Genomic DNA, 12,353 nt, shown 5'->3' with positions numbered 1-12,353 from the left:
ACTTTAACCGCCTTCAATACTCCACCAACTTCCTCTTGCACCCTACCAACTTCCTTCTCCACCCTAACAACTTTCTTTGCCACCTTATCCACTTTCTCCTCCACCATTTTCAATTGCTCTTCCATCTTATCAAACAAACTCTTTATGAGGTCAACCACCTCACTCTCCCGACCCTAACACCTCGGTAAAGCAGTACTTGTTGTACCGGTTTGCTGAGGCATACGAAGCTCTTCCTCCCTCCCCTCCTCCTCCCTCCCACCGATTGCACCTTCATCCTCCTTGGCGTCAACCACATTCTCAAGCAGTGGCCTTGTAACTGTCCTCACATGTGTGACCCCTTGTAGGTCCCGCGTCAGGCGGTCTATCCCTTCATCCCTTTGATCCTCCAATGCTCGGAAAGATGTGACATAGTGCTGTTGCGCTTCACCCCCAGTAGCGGTGAGGAAGGGATGGATAACCCCCTGCAATAAGAAACAAAATCAATCAGATTTAAGCGACATTTTAAAGCAAGTGTATGTTCAAAAGTTTAATCCTTTAATCTTACCCGAGCTGATTGAATTTCAATCTCTATTTGCTCATAATCCGAATGGGTACACTTCTGGTCGTGCCACCGCAACATCCTAGGAAATGTCTATTGCACAACCGAAGCCCTAATCCTCCCTCCTTGCTTAGCCAGGATAGGGATGACCTCATACATCCAAGCCTACATTGTAAAAAAACAGTCCATATCATAATTCAAACACATATATCAAAAAAAATATAACAAAAAGCTATTAATATTTACCTGCATTGCCCATGGGAAGCCAAACAAATTGTACGTCGCTGGTCTATGCTTCTCGGCCCGTTAGGAGTGCTTTAACGCCAGGTTTTTTGCTTACAGGGACTCCATGGTTCGCTTAAATGATACCCGTCCCCACGGATAAGCATTAAAGAAGTTCAAGTTACTTACAAACTTCACCCAATCAATATCAACGGCTTTTGTTGGGTCACTAGCCATTACGATCGAATGTAAGAACAATACCAAGCACAGTTCGAACGTCTCTGAATTGTTAAACTCACCATCTTTTAACCTGTATTCTAATTCCTGCGCCTTAATAGACTTGTTCCCCGCCAAAACCTTGTTAGCCAACCTTTTGGCTCCCGTACTGTCCGTTATTCTTTTTTCCTTAACCTCACCTGGCAATTCTCCACATCTTAAGCCAGTCACCAACGCATATTCCATCATCCCGAAAGGTAGTGGCTTTCCATCCACCATGAACCATATTTCGTGCTTTTTGTTGCTTTTTATTGAGTGCATCAACATATAATGCACTCCCGACCCTCAGAATGTCTTTTTCCATTTTGTGTCCATATCCCAAAAATGACTGAAACAAGTCTATTTGAATCTCCTTTCACCATTCCTCACTGTCCCTAAAATCCCCGTTATTCTCGTTAAAACATCCCAACTTGACCTCACTGTCACCCTCACAGGGAAGTACGGTACCGTATCGCTTACAACCTCCAATCTGTACTCTCTATAGTTTACGCTCCGGAAAATCTGTATAATCGATATAAACAAAATATCAGCAAAAAAATTAAACCAAATCAAATATAAACAAAATACGCTTTGGAAGAATCGGTTAAGCGATGGGCAGACGATTCTGCCTCACACAAGATCTCTTAAGTGATCTGAAATCGCTTAAGAGATTTCAGATCGCTTAAGAGTAAAAGCGACGAATCGCTTAAGCGATATAGAAGATCGCTTAAGCGATTCGTCAATTTTGATCTCTTCCGAGGCAAAATCAACATCTGCCCAGATCTAAGATCGCTTAAGCGATCTTCTATATTACTTAAGCGATTCGACACTTTTACTCTTAAGCGATCTGAAATTGTTTAAGCGATACAAAGGATCGCTTAAGAGATTATAGATCTGGGCAGATTTGGTTCTGCCTCGGAAGAGATCGCTTAAGCGACCAAGAGTAAAAGCGATTCATCACTTCTACTCTTGGTCGCTTAAGCGAGTACAAATCGCTTAAGAGATCTTGTACGAGGCAGAATCAACATCTGTCAGATCTAAGATCGCTTAAGCGATTGTTTATATCGCTTAAGCGATTCATCGCTTTTACTCTTAAGTAATCCTAAATAGCTTAAGCGACCAAGAGTAAAAGCCATCAATCGCTTAAGCGATACAAAGGATCGCTTAAGCGAAGCGATCTTAGGTCTCGGCGAGTACAAATACCTTTTCTTTGGCGACCTCCTCCTCTTTGGTGGCCTCCTCCTCCGCGGCCACCTCCTCCTCGTTTGAACTCTCGTCGGACTCCTCTTCCTGGCCTGAATTCTGGCCGACCACCTCTTCCTCTTCAGAATCGTTTTGCTCTTGTTCTCTCTCTTGTTGTGCCGCCGTCGTCTCCGCTGCTAGAACACCTTCACTGATCAGAGGATCCACCGGAATAGCCATTGAACTGCTTACGCAGCCGGACTGTACGATTCAAAGAGGCGTTGGGTTTTTTTTCCTCATTGTGAATGTCAGCCATGGTTTTAAGAAAGGAATAAGCATTTTCTCAAGAAAAGCTGCTTCTTTCCCAATTAAATTATATTCTATTACGTAACAAGAAGAAAATTTTGAATTATGAATGTAAGTGTCGCACTCCTAAAGAAAAGCCGCTTCTTTTCCAATTAAATTATATTCTATTACGTAACAAGAACCAATTAAAGACATGACGTGTCTTTCATTTAAACTCAAGTGTCTTTTGAGACACTAGTCAACGTTGTAGTTTGTCTAAAGAGGATAAATACTTTTGTATGCTATAAAATGTAATCGAACACTTCACTTCAGTTAAGCTCAATGTCGTGTCTGCCATCACTTCTGCAACATGATTTCTATGAATGTCTTTTTGTCTTGACTAAATTACCCTCTTCTTCTTTTCTCTTTTCTTCTACTTCAAGTGCCACTTCTCACGCCACCTCACCACCATTTTCTTGTAAAACTTGTCTTGCTTTCCTTAAAATCTTATAAGAGAGTGGTTGATAAATAAGCAACCCAAGGCCTAAACAATGGGTATGGGAACAAGCACTTTTGTGATCAGATGGATCAACTTTCTCACCATGGTACTTTCTTAATTTCTCTTTATTTTGCTTTTGCTTTTGTTCTTGTTATTAAAAGTGCTTTCTTTCTTGCATTCAACAATGACCCTTTTGTATGATTGCTCCATTTCTTAATGTTCTCTTGGTTTTTTGTGGATTGGGTTGTAAACTTATAATGGGTTTGTTCTGTTTTTGAGGTTATGAAACTTGCTTTGTTATAATACTGTAATTCTTAGGTCTCCATTTTTTTTTTATTTTTTTTTGGGTTTGTTTTGTTATCTAGATGGTGTCAGTTTTTTATTTTATTATTATTATTATTATTTTTAAATATCTGCGTGCTTTTTGTACCGTTTTCTTTGGCATTTGTACTATTTACAGCAGAATAGAAATTTTGAATTTTTATTCCGATTATTATAGTACAACACTTGAAATTTTTACTGTAAGTTGCTGGACTAAGTGGATTTCAATGTGTAATAGAAGTAACTTATTAGGGAAAAACAATGAAGCAAATGGATTGATTTTTTATTTGAGTACTTGTGAATTTATTCTTGTTTCTATCTCTAACGTGCAGCTTTTAGCTATTGCTGTGATAATTTTTGGGGTATGGATGAGCACTCATCATGACAACTGTCGAAGGTCCCTTACTCTCCCTGTCTTAGGCCTTGGTGCCTTCATCTTTGTAATGTAAGGATCAATTTGAAAGCAAGGCTTATTTTAGTACTAAACTCTTTTCTTTTGATATTACTGCATTATTTGTTTCTGATACTTTCGTTTTTTCCCTTTGGATTTTAGATCTATAATTGGCTTCTTGGGTGCATTGAAAAACAACTCCATACTGTTGTGGATTGTATCCTTATAATTCAAATGATCTTTTGACATTTAAGTTAAATAGATTTTGATTTTTTTTCTGCAGAAACCATTTCTTTGACTCTTCACTTACAGTATCTCATCATGTTGTGCATGGTTTTGGTCGCAATTTTGGTATTCACGGTGCTGGCGTAAGTATTCTACTGCAGTTTTAGAAGTTGATTTCTGTTCTAATTTTAGCGTAGATGCATAAAAACCTTTCTCTTGAACTTTATGGATTTTTGTTAGAACCTCATTTGATTTGTTCTTTGGTTATTCTGAAATTATTATTATTATTATGATTTTTATAAAACTTGAATCAGAATTTTCTAGAATCATTTTGGGATATCAACATGCTGTAGTACCATATATGCTTATCAGTTTATTGAGTAGCTGATACGCTGCTTGTTCTTACTCCCAAATATATCGACAAGAGATAGTTGCTGTATAGAAATGCAGTGAGGGTTACTTTTCACCTTAGCTAATTGATGATCTTGTTTTTAGACAATTAATTCTTGAAAAAGTAGCTCCTTTCTGTTCATAAAATTGTTTATCATCAGTGTTTTTAGGTGGTCATTGAAATGCGTTATGGCGCCGCTTAGGCATAATTCATAAGAAAGCCTTGGAATGACTGGTGGGCTGATTCATATTTGGAAGATAAACTCTGTATTGGTTTAGAAATATTTGTTTTTTCAGAATTTTCTGTATCGTTTTTCTTTTTGTGGATACTTAGGAATACAACTTCTCCATCAAAGAGACAACGTTGAAACCTAAACTTTTGCAGATTTAGAAAATGTTAATAGTTTTTTCTTTTCTTTTGAAAAATCTTCCTGCATTAAATACAAGATTCAATAATGCCTTGTGTTGTGTTGACTGCTGTTAAAGAGGGAAAATATTTTTGGTTTGCTGGATTGGTATCTTTTTGAAGGAGAAGGTTCATTGTTCCTATATTAGAAGTAGCTTTCGCTAACACTAATTTTCAGTTCCTGATAAGTTAATGGATCTGGACTTTTGAGATACAATAATTCGAATTCCTTACTAGTTTTGTACGAAGTATAGACAGACTTCTAGAACACTACTAGTGTTAGTAGTGGGATAAAGATTTGTTCTCATTACAATGCAAATAGTAATATTAGGGAGTGAAATTGGAAATTACTAATTAGCATACATTAGCCTCCAGGGTTTTAGCCTTTGTATATATAAATGTAAACAGGGATTTAATAAGACAAGATTTGAAAAATGTTCAGGTTCATGAAAATCTGAAAATAATGATTTGATACAACTTAATCCTTGCTTTTTGTTGTAGGTTTATTGTTACAAATAATGGATCGGGTCATAGTGTGGCTGGTTTGAGGTAAGAAAAGACTAAATCTTTTTTTTTTTTCTTGGGTGGTAACTTTCTGTTGCTTAGGAGCTTTAATTCATCGTAGAAAGGTGCAATATGTTTGTACTTGCGGAATAAATGGCTTGTCACATTTTAATTGAATAAATGAGCCAAAAAGCCTTCTTTCTTGTTCTGATTTTTTCTTTGCTTGGCACTCTGATACTGCTATGATAACAACTTCTGTTTTCTTAACTGGTTAGGTACAAGGAGTATCAGCTTAAAGATTACAGTTCATGGTTTCTGAAACAGGTGAAGTTTCCTTTTCTTATTTCTCATTTACAGTACCGAAGAGAGATATGAATTTTATTTATGCAGTTTGTGGCATCCACTCCCCGAACCCCCAAAGAAAAAGAGAGGTTTGTTATACTGTCATTAATGGAATTTCCTTGTTTCAGCTGAACAATACCGAAAACTGGAAGCGCTTGAAGAGCTGTCTTGTAAAAACTCAAGACTGCAATAATCTAGCAAAAAAATATAAGGTGAATTTTCAACGTCAAGCTCTCATCACTCATCTTTTTCCACAAAATCAATGGTTATATTTACATTCGTTTATCACAGACTCTTAAGCAGTACAAGTCAGCAAAACTGACCCCCATTGAAGCAGGTTGTTGCGGACCACCATCTGAGTATGTGCCTTCGCAGTGTTTAATCAGTTTCATTTTAATGTTACCTCCAATGGACTGAAATTTTAATTCACCAATTCAGTAGCTAACTCCATAGTTTTCCAATGAACTCTGTTATTTATGTTAATAGAATTTCACTAACCAAGTTTGCATGATATAAATGTACACATTTTTTTCACTCATAAATTAAAGTATTATATGTTGAGTAAATATGTATATCAGGTTTGTGCTAGATAGTTCATTTTTGCTATAAATTTAACTAAGTATATTCATAATAACTGAAATATTTTATTACTGATTTGATTCTTTTGTTCGGATTCACCTTAATCTATAGATGCGGTTATCCACCGGTAAATGCATCATACTATGACTTGAGCTTTCATCCTATTAGTTCCAACAAAGACTGCAAGCTTTATAAAAATTCACGAGCTGTCAAGTGCTACAATTGTGATTCCTGCAAGTAAATATCATCTCTTACCCATCTTCTCATTTTGGTTTCCTCTTTTACTTAGATGTCCTCATTGACATCTTTTTCTTCTATCATTTTACAGGGCTGGAGTTGCACAATACATGAAAACTGAGTGGAGAATAGTTGCTATTTTAAATTTGGTTCTGTTTATTGTTTTGGTAAGAAACCATTCACCAATTTCTGGTAGTCATCAAATTATTTTTTAATCATTAATTAATCCTACTGTGAAAAAATCATAGAAACTTGAATTTATATTAAACTGTGATTATTACAAAAAAATTGATGTATTGAGTTGCTTCAGGTTCTTTATGGTACCTTATAACAATTTTGACCACCCTGAATTGCTGCTATTTCTGCTTTAGTACACTTATATCAAAAATGCTTTATCCTGATTAATCTCTTGTGTCTTATTTTTCACTGCCAGTCAATTATATACTTTGTGGGATGCTGTGCAAGGCGAAATGCTGTTAGAAGACGCTCCAAAATTTGAAAACGCTCCATCAATGTGCTCAAATATATGTCTCGAAGAAGGAAATCTACTCTTGTTCAAGAATATTCTGATGTTTTGTTGGAGTGGTTTCTTTTAATTACTATTTGACTAAAGCAAAACAGATAGATAAACAATTGTTATTCTCTCGTTTGATGGTTCTAAAAGCTTGTGGCTGGAGGTCTCTATTTGAATTGCTGAATGTTGTCTCAGTAAAATGTGTTTATTCTTCTGAGAGAAAATTACTTGAACAAATTATGCAGTATCTGTAATTATTCCCGCTGGAGTATTGACTATTGAGTGTTTTTTCTCTCGCATCTTTCTCTACCTTGCACTGAAGGAAGTACTAAAAATAACAAACATTGAAACTTGAAACTTTTACTTTAAATTAAAAAGAAAGATTATTGTTTCTCGGTTCCATTCCTTATGATGCCACTTCTCACAAGAAATGACAAGGTAATGTATAATTCAGGTATCACTAATATTTCCATTCGTAAATTCAATACTTGTGAGCAGCCTTAGATCAGAAGCTGGATACATTCATCTCATTGAAGAAGAGCCCCGAACGGGTGTCTTCTGGCGACAAAGCCAACATAACAGCAAATCTCGCACCTTCTTCAGCAGTCAAGTTGCCGGTATAGCAGGTCATCTCTGTTTTGACCACTCCTGGGTGGACATTGTTTACCTGGAAACTGGTATGTTTTCTTGCTATGATTCTTGTATAAGCATTCACAGTAGCTTTGGACACTTTATAAGCAGATACAGGCAGATACAGTAATCGGCCACCCATTATCCTGCAACTTATTCTCCTTAAAATCACTCAGAAACCACTGCAGAATTTCGTCCAGTTTCTCCACTGTTAGGCTATCGAAATCTTCAAGCCCAGCTTTAACCTTTTCATAGTTGATATACTGAAATTGAACCATAAGTTATAATCATAACATGTTTCTGGGTTAAAATCTCTCTTATCACCAATTTATCTCATTCTTTGAGTTACCTTTACCTGACCATAAAAGGAGGACATGTTCATAATTCTAGGCGACTGGGAGAGTTGCAGTTAGGGGAGAAGTCCTTCAGTGACTCTTTTAGTTCCATAGTAATTTGTCTCCACGCATTCTTTTGCCTTCTCATATGTTTGCTCCACAACCCTTTTAACAAGTTGGCATTTTCATCACTAACCTGCATGAATTTAGCATCAGTCAGTTCTATCAAATTCTTAACAAAAATGTTGACACAGGCAAGGTTCTCAATAGAACAGCCAATCTATAGACCTTAATCCCCTTGAGTTTGAATGCTCTAACAGCTTCACAGTTCATAATGAGTCCGCCGTCACCCGCATTGTTCACCTGCGTAAAAGGAATCTATATTGATACCACATCTTCTTCAAGTGGCACATCAACAAAATAAACTTTAATTACCAGGATATCAAGCTTGCCGAATTGAGTTTGAATGAAAGTTGCCAAGGAAGTTACACTGGCAGAATCTTTTACATCAAGTTTTTGAAATACTACATCGGAAAGGCCGGATTGTCTTATATTTTCGACAGCTTCGACGCCCCTTTTCTCATTTCTAGCAGTTAAGATGACCATGATTCCATTTGATGCTAACCGGCGACATATCTCAAGTCCAATACCTTTGTTTGCCCCAGTAACAACAGCACACCTGAATCAACAGTGCATATTGTTGAATTTTAATACAAATAGGCAACAAAACAGCAGCAGCACACTCACCAAAAAAAAAAAAAAAAAAAACAACAGCAGCAGCAAACAGTGGAAGAACAGCAACAAACAGCAGAGAGAACAGCAGCGAAACAGCAGCAAAACAGTAATTATACAGCAGTGAAACAGCAACGAACACGCAGCAAAACAACAATGATACAGCAGTGTCAAGACATGCAAAACACTGTCCTTAAGATCAGAATTCCACCCCTATTGAAGAATCTTCTGGTGCAAAAGACTACAATGGACTGATCTCTAGATACAATGATGACCCTTCTTAGAGTGCACACTCTAATAGAGGTTTAGATTAATATAAGACAAAGTAGTAGTGGTGAAGGAGAGTTGAAAGATAGGAGAGTGAAGAAAAATGCAAAAGCACATACATTCTGTCAAGTGAGAAGATTGTGTGTTGAAAAGAGAACCAACACCCTCTTTTTATACTTGACAATTTCCCTTTTTCCCCTCTTAATTTCCACAGTAACAGTCATTTTATTTAATAAAAATTGAAACTGTCACCACCTATTTAAAGCTCCAAAGTCTCATTAATTCATTGCTAACAGTCATTTTTTAAATTAAAAAATTGAAACTGTTGTTACTTTAATTATATAACAGTCCAAAAAACAATTAACACTTGTATTATCACACATACACTAATAAGCCCAAGTTGCGAGTAAAGATACAAATCATGAGGAGACCATACCTTTTTGCCGTTGACCTGTTATTGGTTTCTTCTTCCATATATGATAGAAAGGGCTTCGTTTGGGTAGATTTTGGGAATACTACTTTTAGTATTCCCAAAAAAATTAAACAGTAAAATACTTAAAAACTCACAATATTATTCAACTTTATTCAATATTTTTTAAACCCCATAAATTTGTTAATTCAATTAAATACCCCTAAATATTTTTAATGTTTTTGTTACGGCGACTCCGGCCACCCTCCGGAGGTGGTGGCCGGCTGTCCGTATTTGAGGGTGGATTAGGAGTGTTTTTGTTAACTTTTAATGTTTTATTATAAGGGGTGTTTTGTAAAAAAACAAACATAGGGGGTATTTTACAATTTATAAATCCTACATCGTAATACCCGCTCAATTCAACTTTTTTTTTTAACTTTTTTCAAAAAACTTTTTCCAAAAACACAAAATTGTGAATCAAACGGAGCCAAGAGCTGTGAGTCTTGTCTCTTGGCTCAAAGGCCTGCGGACCAATCATGATTTTATCCCTTTTGCCTTCTTGAGGGAAAAGCATATCATTGTTTTATTTTATTTTTAGTTCTCATGAGGCAAAAGGAAATGAATAATGCCACGGATATCAAATTTTTATATCGAATTTTTATATCAAAGGACGTGACATCTAATCAGACACAATCATATTGGAGACAAAACATATCTTTTATGACTGAACGATCGTCTAACAATTATGGACGTCTATCCATATTTGATGGATGAACGTTCATCACGAATGAACGAATGTCCACAAAAATATTAATAAACTCCCATCCATATTATATGGACATGTGTCTATTTACTATAGACGGACGTCCATATAAGATGGAAACCCTTCTAGAAAATTTAAAAAACAAAATAATGGACACCCATCCACCTTAGATGGACGGGCGTCCATATACATTGGCTACTTATTTTTATTTGTCCTCTTGCTCAATTCAATATTCCATTTTTAGAATGTCTGTCCATCTTATATGGACGGTCGTCTATATACATTGGATGCTTCATTTTTATTTGTCCTCTCGTTCAATTCAATATTCCATTTTTATTTGTCCTCTTGCTCAATTCAATGCAATTTCAATTTTTATATTACACTATTACCATGGCATTCAGCTCTAGTCAATGCTCATCTTGAAATACTCTTGATTTTTGGCTGCTTCATTCAAAGTTGGGAAATTTCAAACCTGTAAAGAATCTCCAAAGGAAAATGTTATGAATAGAAAAGTGTGAATGGACGCCGTCTATATAAAATATATGGCTGTCCATTATTTTATTTTTAAAATTTTATGAACAGACGTTCATATAAGGTAGACGTCTGTCCATTCGTGATGAACGGTCGTCCATCAAATATGGACGGACGTTCATAATTGTTGGATAATCGTTCATTCATAGAAAATGTGTATTATCTTTGACGTAACCGTGTTTAATTGGATGTTACGTATGTCAGTATAAAAATTTGGTACAAATTATCGGTGTCCATAGCGAGTTAGTAAATAGTCACTTTCTGCATCTGCATAGAGTTAGAGTTGTAAAGATAAAGATATTTTATTAAGCGTAGTGATGATACTATATTTGCACGTTTTAAATGAAGCTGATATTAAAAATATCATAAAAACAGCCGTGAATTTGTGGGCAATCAACATGAAGCTCTTTTCTTTCTTAAGTTTAACATACTGTTCTAGTGTTAATGTCTTCCCCTTATTCATGTGAAAAACTCATGGTCTGCAATTATATGAATAAATGATTAGGTAAGGAATATTTCTCTTTCTAATTGGGACTTGATTTCTAATTTTATATTATTTTCTTTTTGTAATTTTATTTGTTTTCCTTTTTGGGACTAGGAAGACTTTTATTTTAGGAAAGTTAATTATTTGAATATTAGACATTATTTTCCTATTAGCTATTTTCTTATTCTATTAGGAATTACCTTTTATTAAGGATAGTTATCCTATTAACATCCATGTAATTTCAAAGTTTTATTCATTCAAGTTTTCAATAAAATCTCTTATTACTTCCTTCAAGAATTTATCTCAATCACATTTTCGACATTAGTCACTTGAGTTTGAGTCCTAAGGTTAGAACCACATCTAACCAAGTCTTCCATTGCGTCAAGTTGTATCAGAGCATACCTCTATGCCAAATACAATGTTCTTGGACCTAAAACACCCTACCTCCACAATTTCATCCGAGTTGCCCAACCATAAGACCATTAAACACATTTAATTTTCCAGCCCCCACACTTACCGAAGTCATAATTCTGCCATTCCCTTCAAGTGTGAAAATAGTAGTTTAGTCCAAATTCGTTCCCTTAATTAATTAAGTCCAGTCAGGTCAATTGTTTTTCTGTTCAGTCCGTCAATGTTGTTGTCTTAAGTTCAGTTCGTCAGTCTCATAATTGTACAATTTCATTCATTAGTCTTACCAAGTTTTCGTTCAGCCCACTAGTTTCTTTTTACAGTCTAGTCCACCAGTTTTTTTTTCTTTTTTCTTTTTTTTATTAAATAAAAACCCACACATACACAATGGCACGAGGAAGTAGAACCAAGATGCTACTCGAGAAGTTACCCCAGAATGATTTGGGATGTTAGAAGCTAATGTTCAACTTATGGAGCTATTGATGATTGATTTACAAAACGACCTTAACACTATCTGAGATGCTGTTGTAAGTTGTTGGTCGAGAAATTGACAATACTTAGGATGTAGTCAGGCTAGCTAGGAATGATAAAACTCATTCAAGAAACAGCAGAATTTTTCAAGAAGACTCGTCTGATGAAGAACTAGAGACATAGAGCTATCAAAAAAATCAGAGGGATAATCAGCAGCATGACAATGGTATTCAAGTGGAGCTTCCATCCTTTAATGGGCAATTGGAAATCAAAGAATTCCTTGATTGGGAAAGTGCGGTGATAAAATACTTCAAGTGGTTTAATGTTGAAGAAGATAGAAAAGTGAAGTTGGTAGCTTACAAATTAAAAGGAAAGAGAAATGATGTAGACCCTCTAGGCGAATTACCCTAGGAACCCTCGAACTTAATGGAAT

At 35.7% G+C, this 12,353-nt stretch overlaps 3 protein-coding genes across 3 annotated transcripts; 1 reads left to right on the top strand and 2 right to left on the bottom strand.

Annotated features, from left to right (window-relative positions):
- The first annotated feature begins 2,800 nt into the window (after window positions 1–2,800).
- On the top strand, window positions 2,801–7,189 carry LOC116144223 (tetraspanin-10). Its single transcript, XM_031429675.1, has 11 exons — window positions 2,801–3,087; window positions 3,635–3,747; window positions 3,856–3,910; window positions 4,006–4,061; window positions 5,216–5,263; window positions 5,494–5,542; window positions 5,689–5,772; window positions 5,852–5,919; window positions 6,251–6,376; window positions 6,468–6,543; window positions 6,810–7,189. Exons 1-11 carry the CDS (start codon window positions 3,034–3,036, stop codon window positions 6,873–6,875), a joined length of 795 nt encoding a protein of 264 aa, XP_031285535.1. The 5' UTR covers window positions 2,801–3,033; the 3' UTR covers window positions 6,876–7,189.
- Window positions 7,190–7,395: 206 nt separating this feature from the next.
- Window positions 7,396–7,896, bottom strand: LOC116144175 (salutaridine reductase-like). Its single transcript, XM_031429633.1, has 3 exons — window positions 7,876–7,896; window positions 7,646–7,783; window positions 7,396–7,557 (listed from the first exon to the last, which is right to left on the bottom strand). Exons 1-3 carry the CDS (start codon window positions 7,894–7,896, stop codon window positions 7,396–7,398), a joined length of 321 nt encoding a protein of 106 aa, XP_031285493.1.
- Window positions 7,894–9,078, bottom strand: LOC116144166 ((+)-neomenthol dehydrogenase-like). Its single transcript, XM_031429627.1, has 4 exons — window positions 9,032–9,078; window positions 8,291–8,534; window positions 8,144–8,218; window positions 7,894–8,051 (listed from the first exon to the last, which is right to left on the bottom strand). Exons 1-4 carry the CDS (start codon window positions 9,076–9,078, stop codon window positions 7,899–7,901), a joined length of 519 nt encoding a protein of 172 aa, XP_031285487.1. The 3' UTR covers window positions 7,894–7,898.
- Window positions 9,079–12,353: the final 3,275 nt, after the last annotated feature.

This window comes from Pistacia vera, unplaced genomic scaffold, assembly GCF_008641045.1.
Source record: "Pistacia vera cultivar Batoury unplaced genomic scaffold, PisVer_v2 Contig1138, whole genome shotgun sequence".
Lineage (NCBI taxonomy): Eukaryota > Viridiplantae > Streptophyta > Magnoliopsida > Sapindales > Anacardiaceae > Pistacia > Pistacia vera.
This window is presented reverse-complemented; position numbering and strand designations above follow the sequence as displayed.

Coding starts and splice junctions, on each gene's coding strand:
- LOC116144175 (XM_031429633.1), bottom strand. CDS start 7,896: ATGTCCTCCTTTTATGGTCAG. Junction 7,784..7,875: donor TGTCCTCCTTTTATGGTCAG/GTAAAGGTAACT, acceptor GTTCAATTTCAG/TATATCAACTATGAAAAGGT. Junction 7,558..7,645: donor ATAATGGGTGGCCGATTACT/GTATCTGCCTGT, acceptor ACCAGTTTCCAG/GTAAACAATGTCCACCCAGG.
- LOC116144223 (XM_031429675.1), top strand. CDS start 3,034: ATGGGTATGGGAACAAGCACTTTTGTGATCAGATGGATCAACTTTCTC. Junction 5,920..6,250: donor TGTTGCGGACCACCATCTGA/GTATGTGCCTTC, acceptor CTTAATCTATAG/ATGCGGTTATCCACCGGTAA. Junction 6,377..6,467: donor TACAATTGTGATTCCTGCAA/GTAAATATCATC, acceptor ATCATTTTACAG/GGCTGGAGTTGCACAATACA.
- LOC116144166 (XM_031429627.1), bottom strand. CDS start 9,078: ATGACTGTTACTGTGGAAATTAAGAGGGGAAAAAGGGAAATTGTCAA. Junction 8,219..8,290: donor TCGGCAAGCTTGATATCCTG/GTAATTAAAGTT, acceptor CCTTTTACGCAG/GTGAACAATGCGGGTGACGG. Junction 8,052..8,143: donor TCAAACTCAAGGGGATTAAG/GTCTATAGATTG, acceptor AAATTCATGCAG/GTTAGTGATGAAAATGCCAA.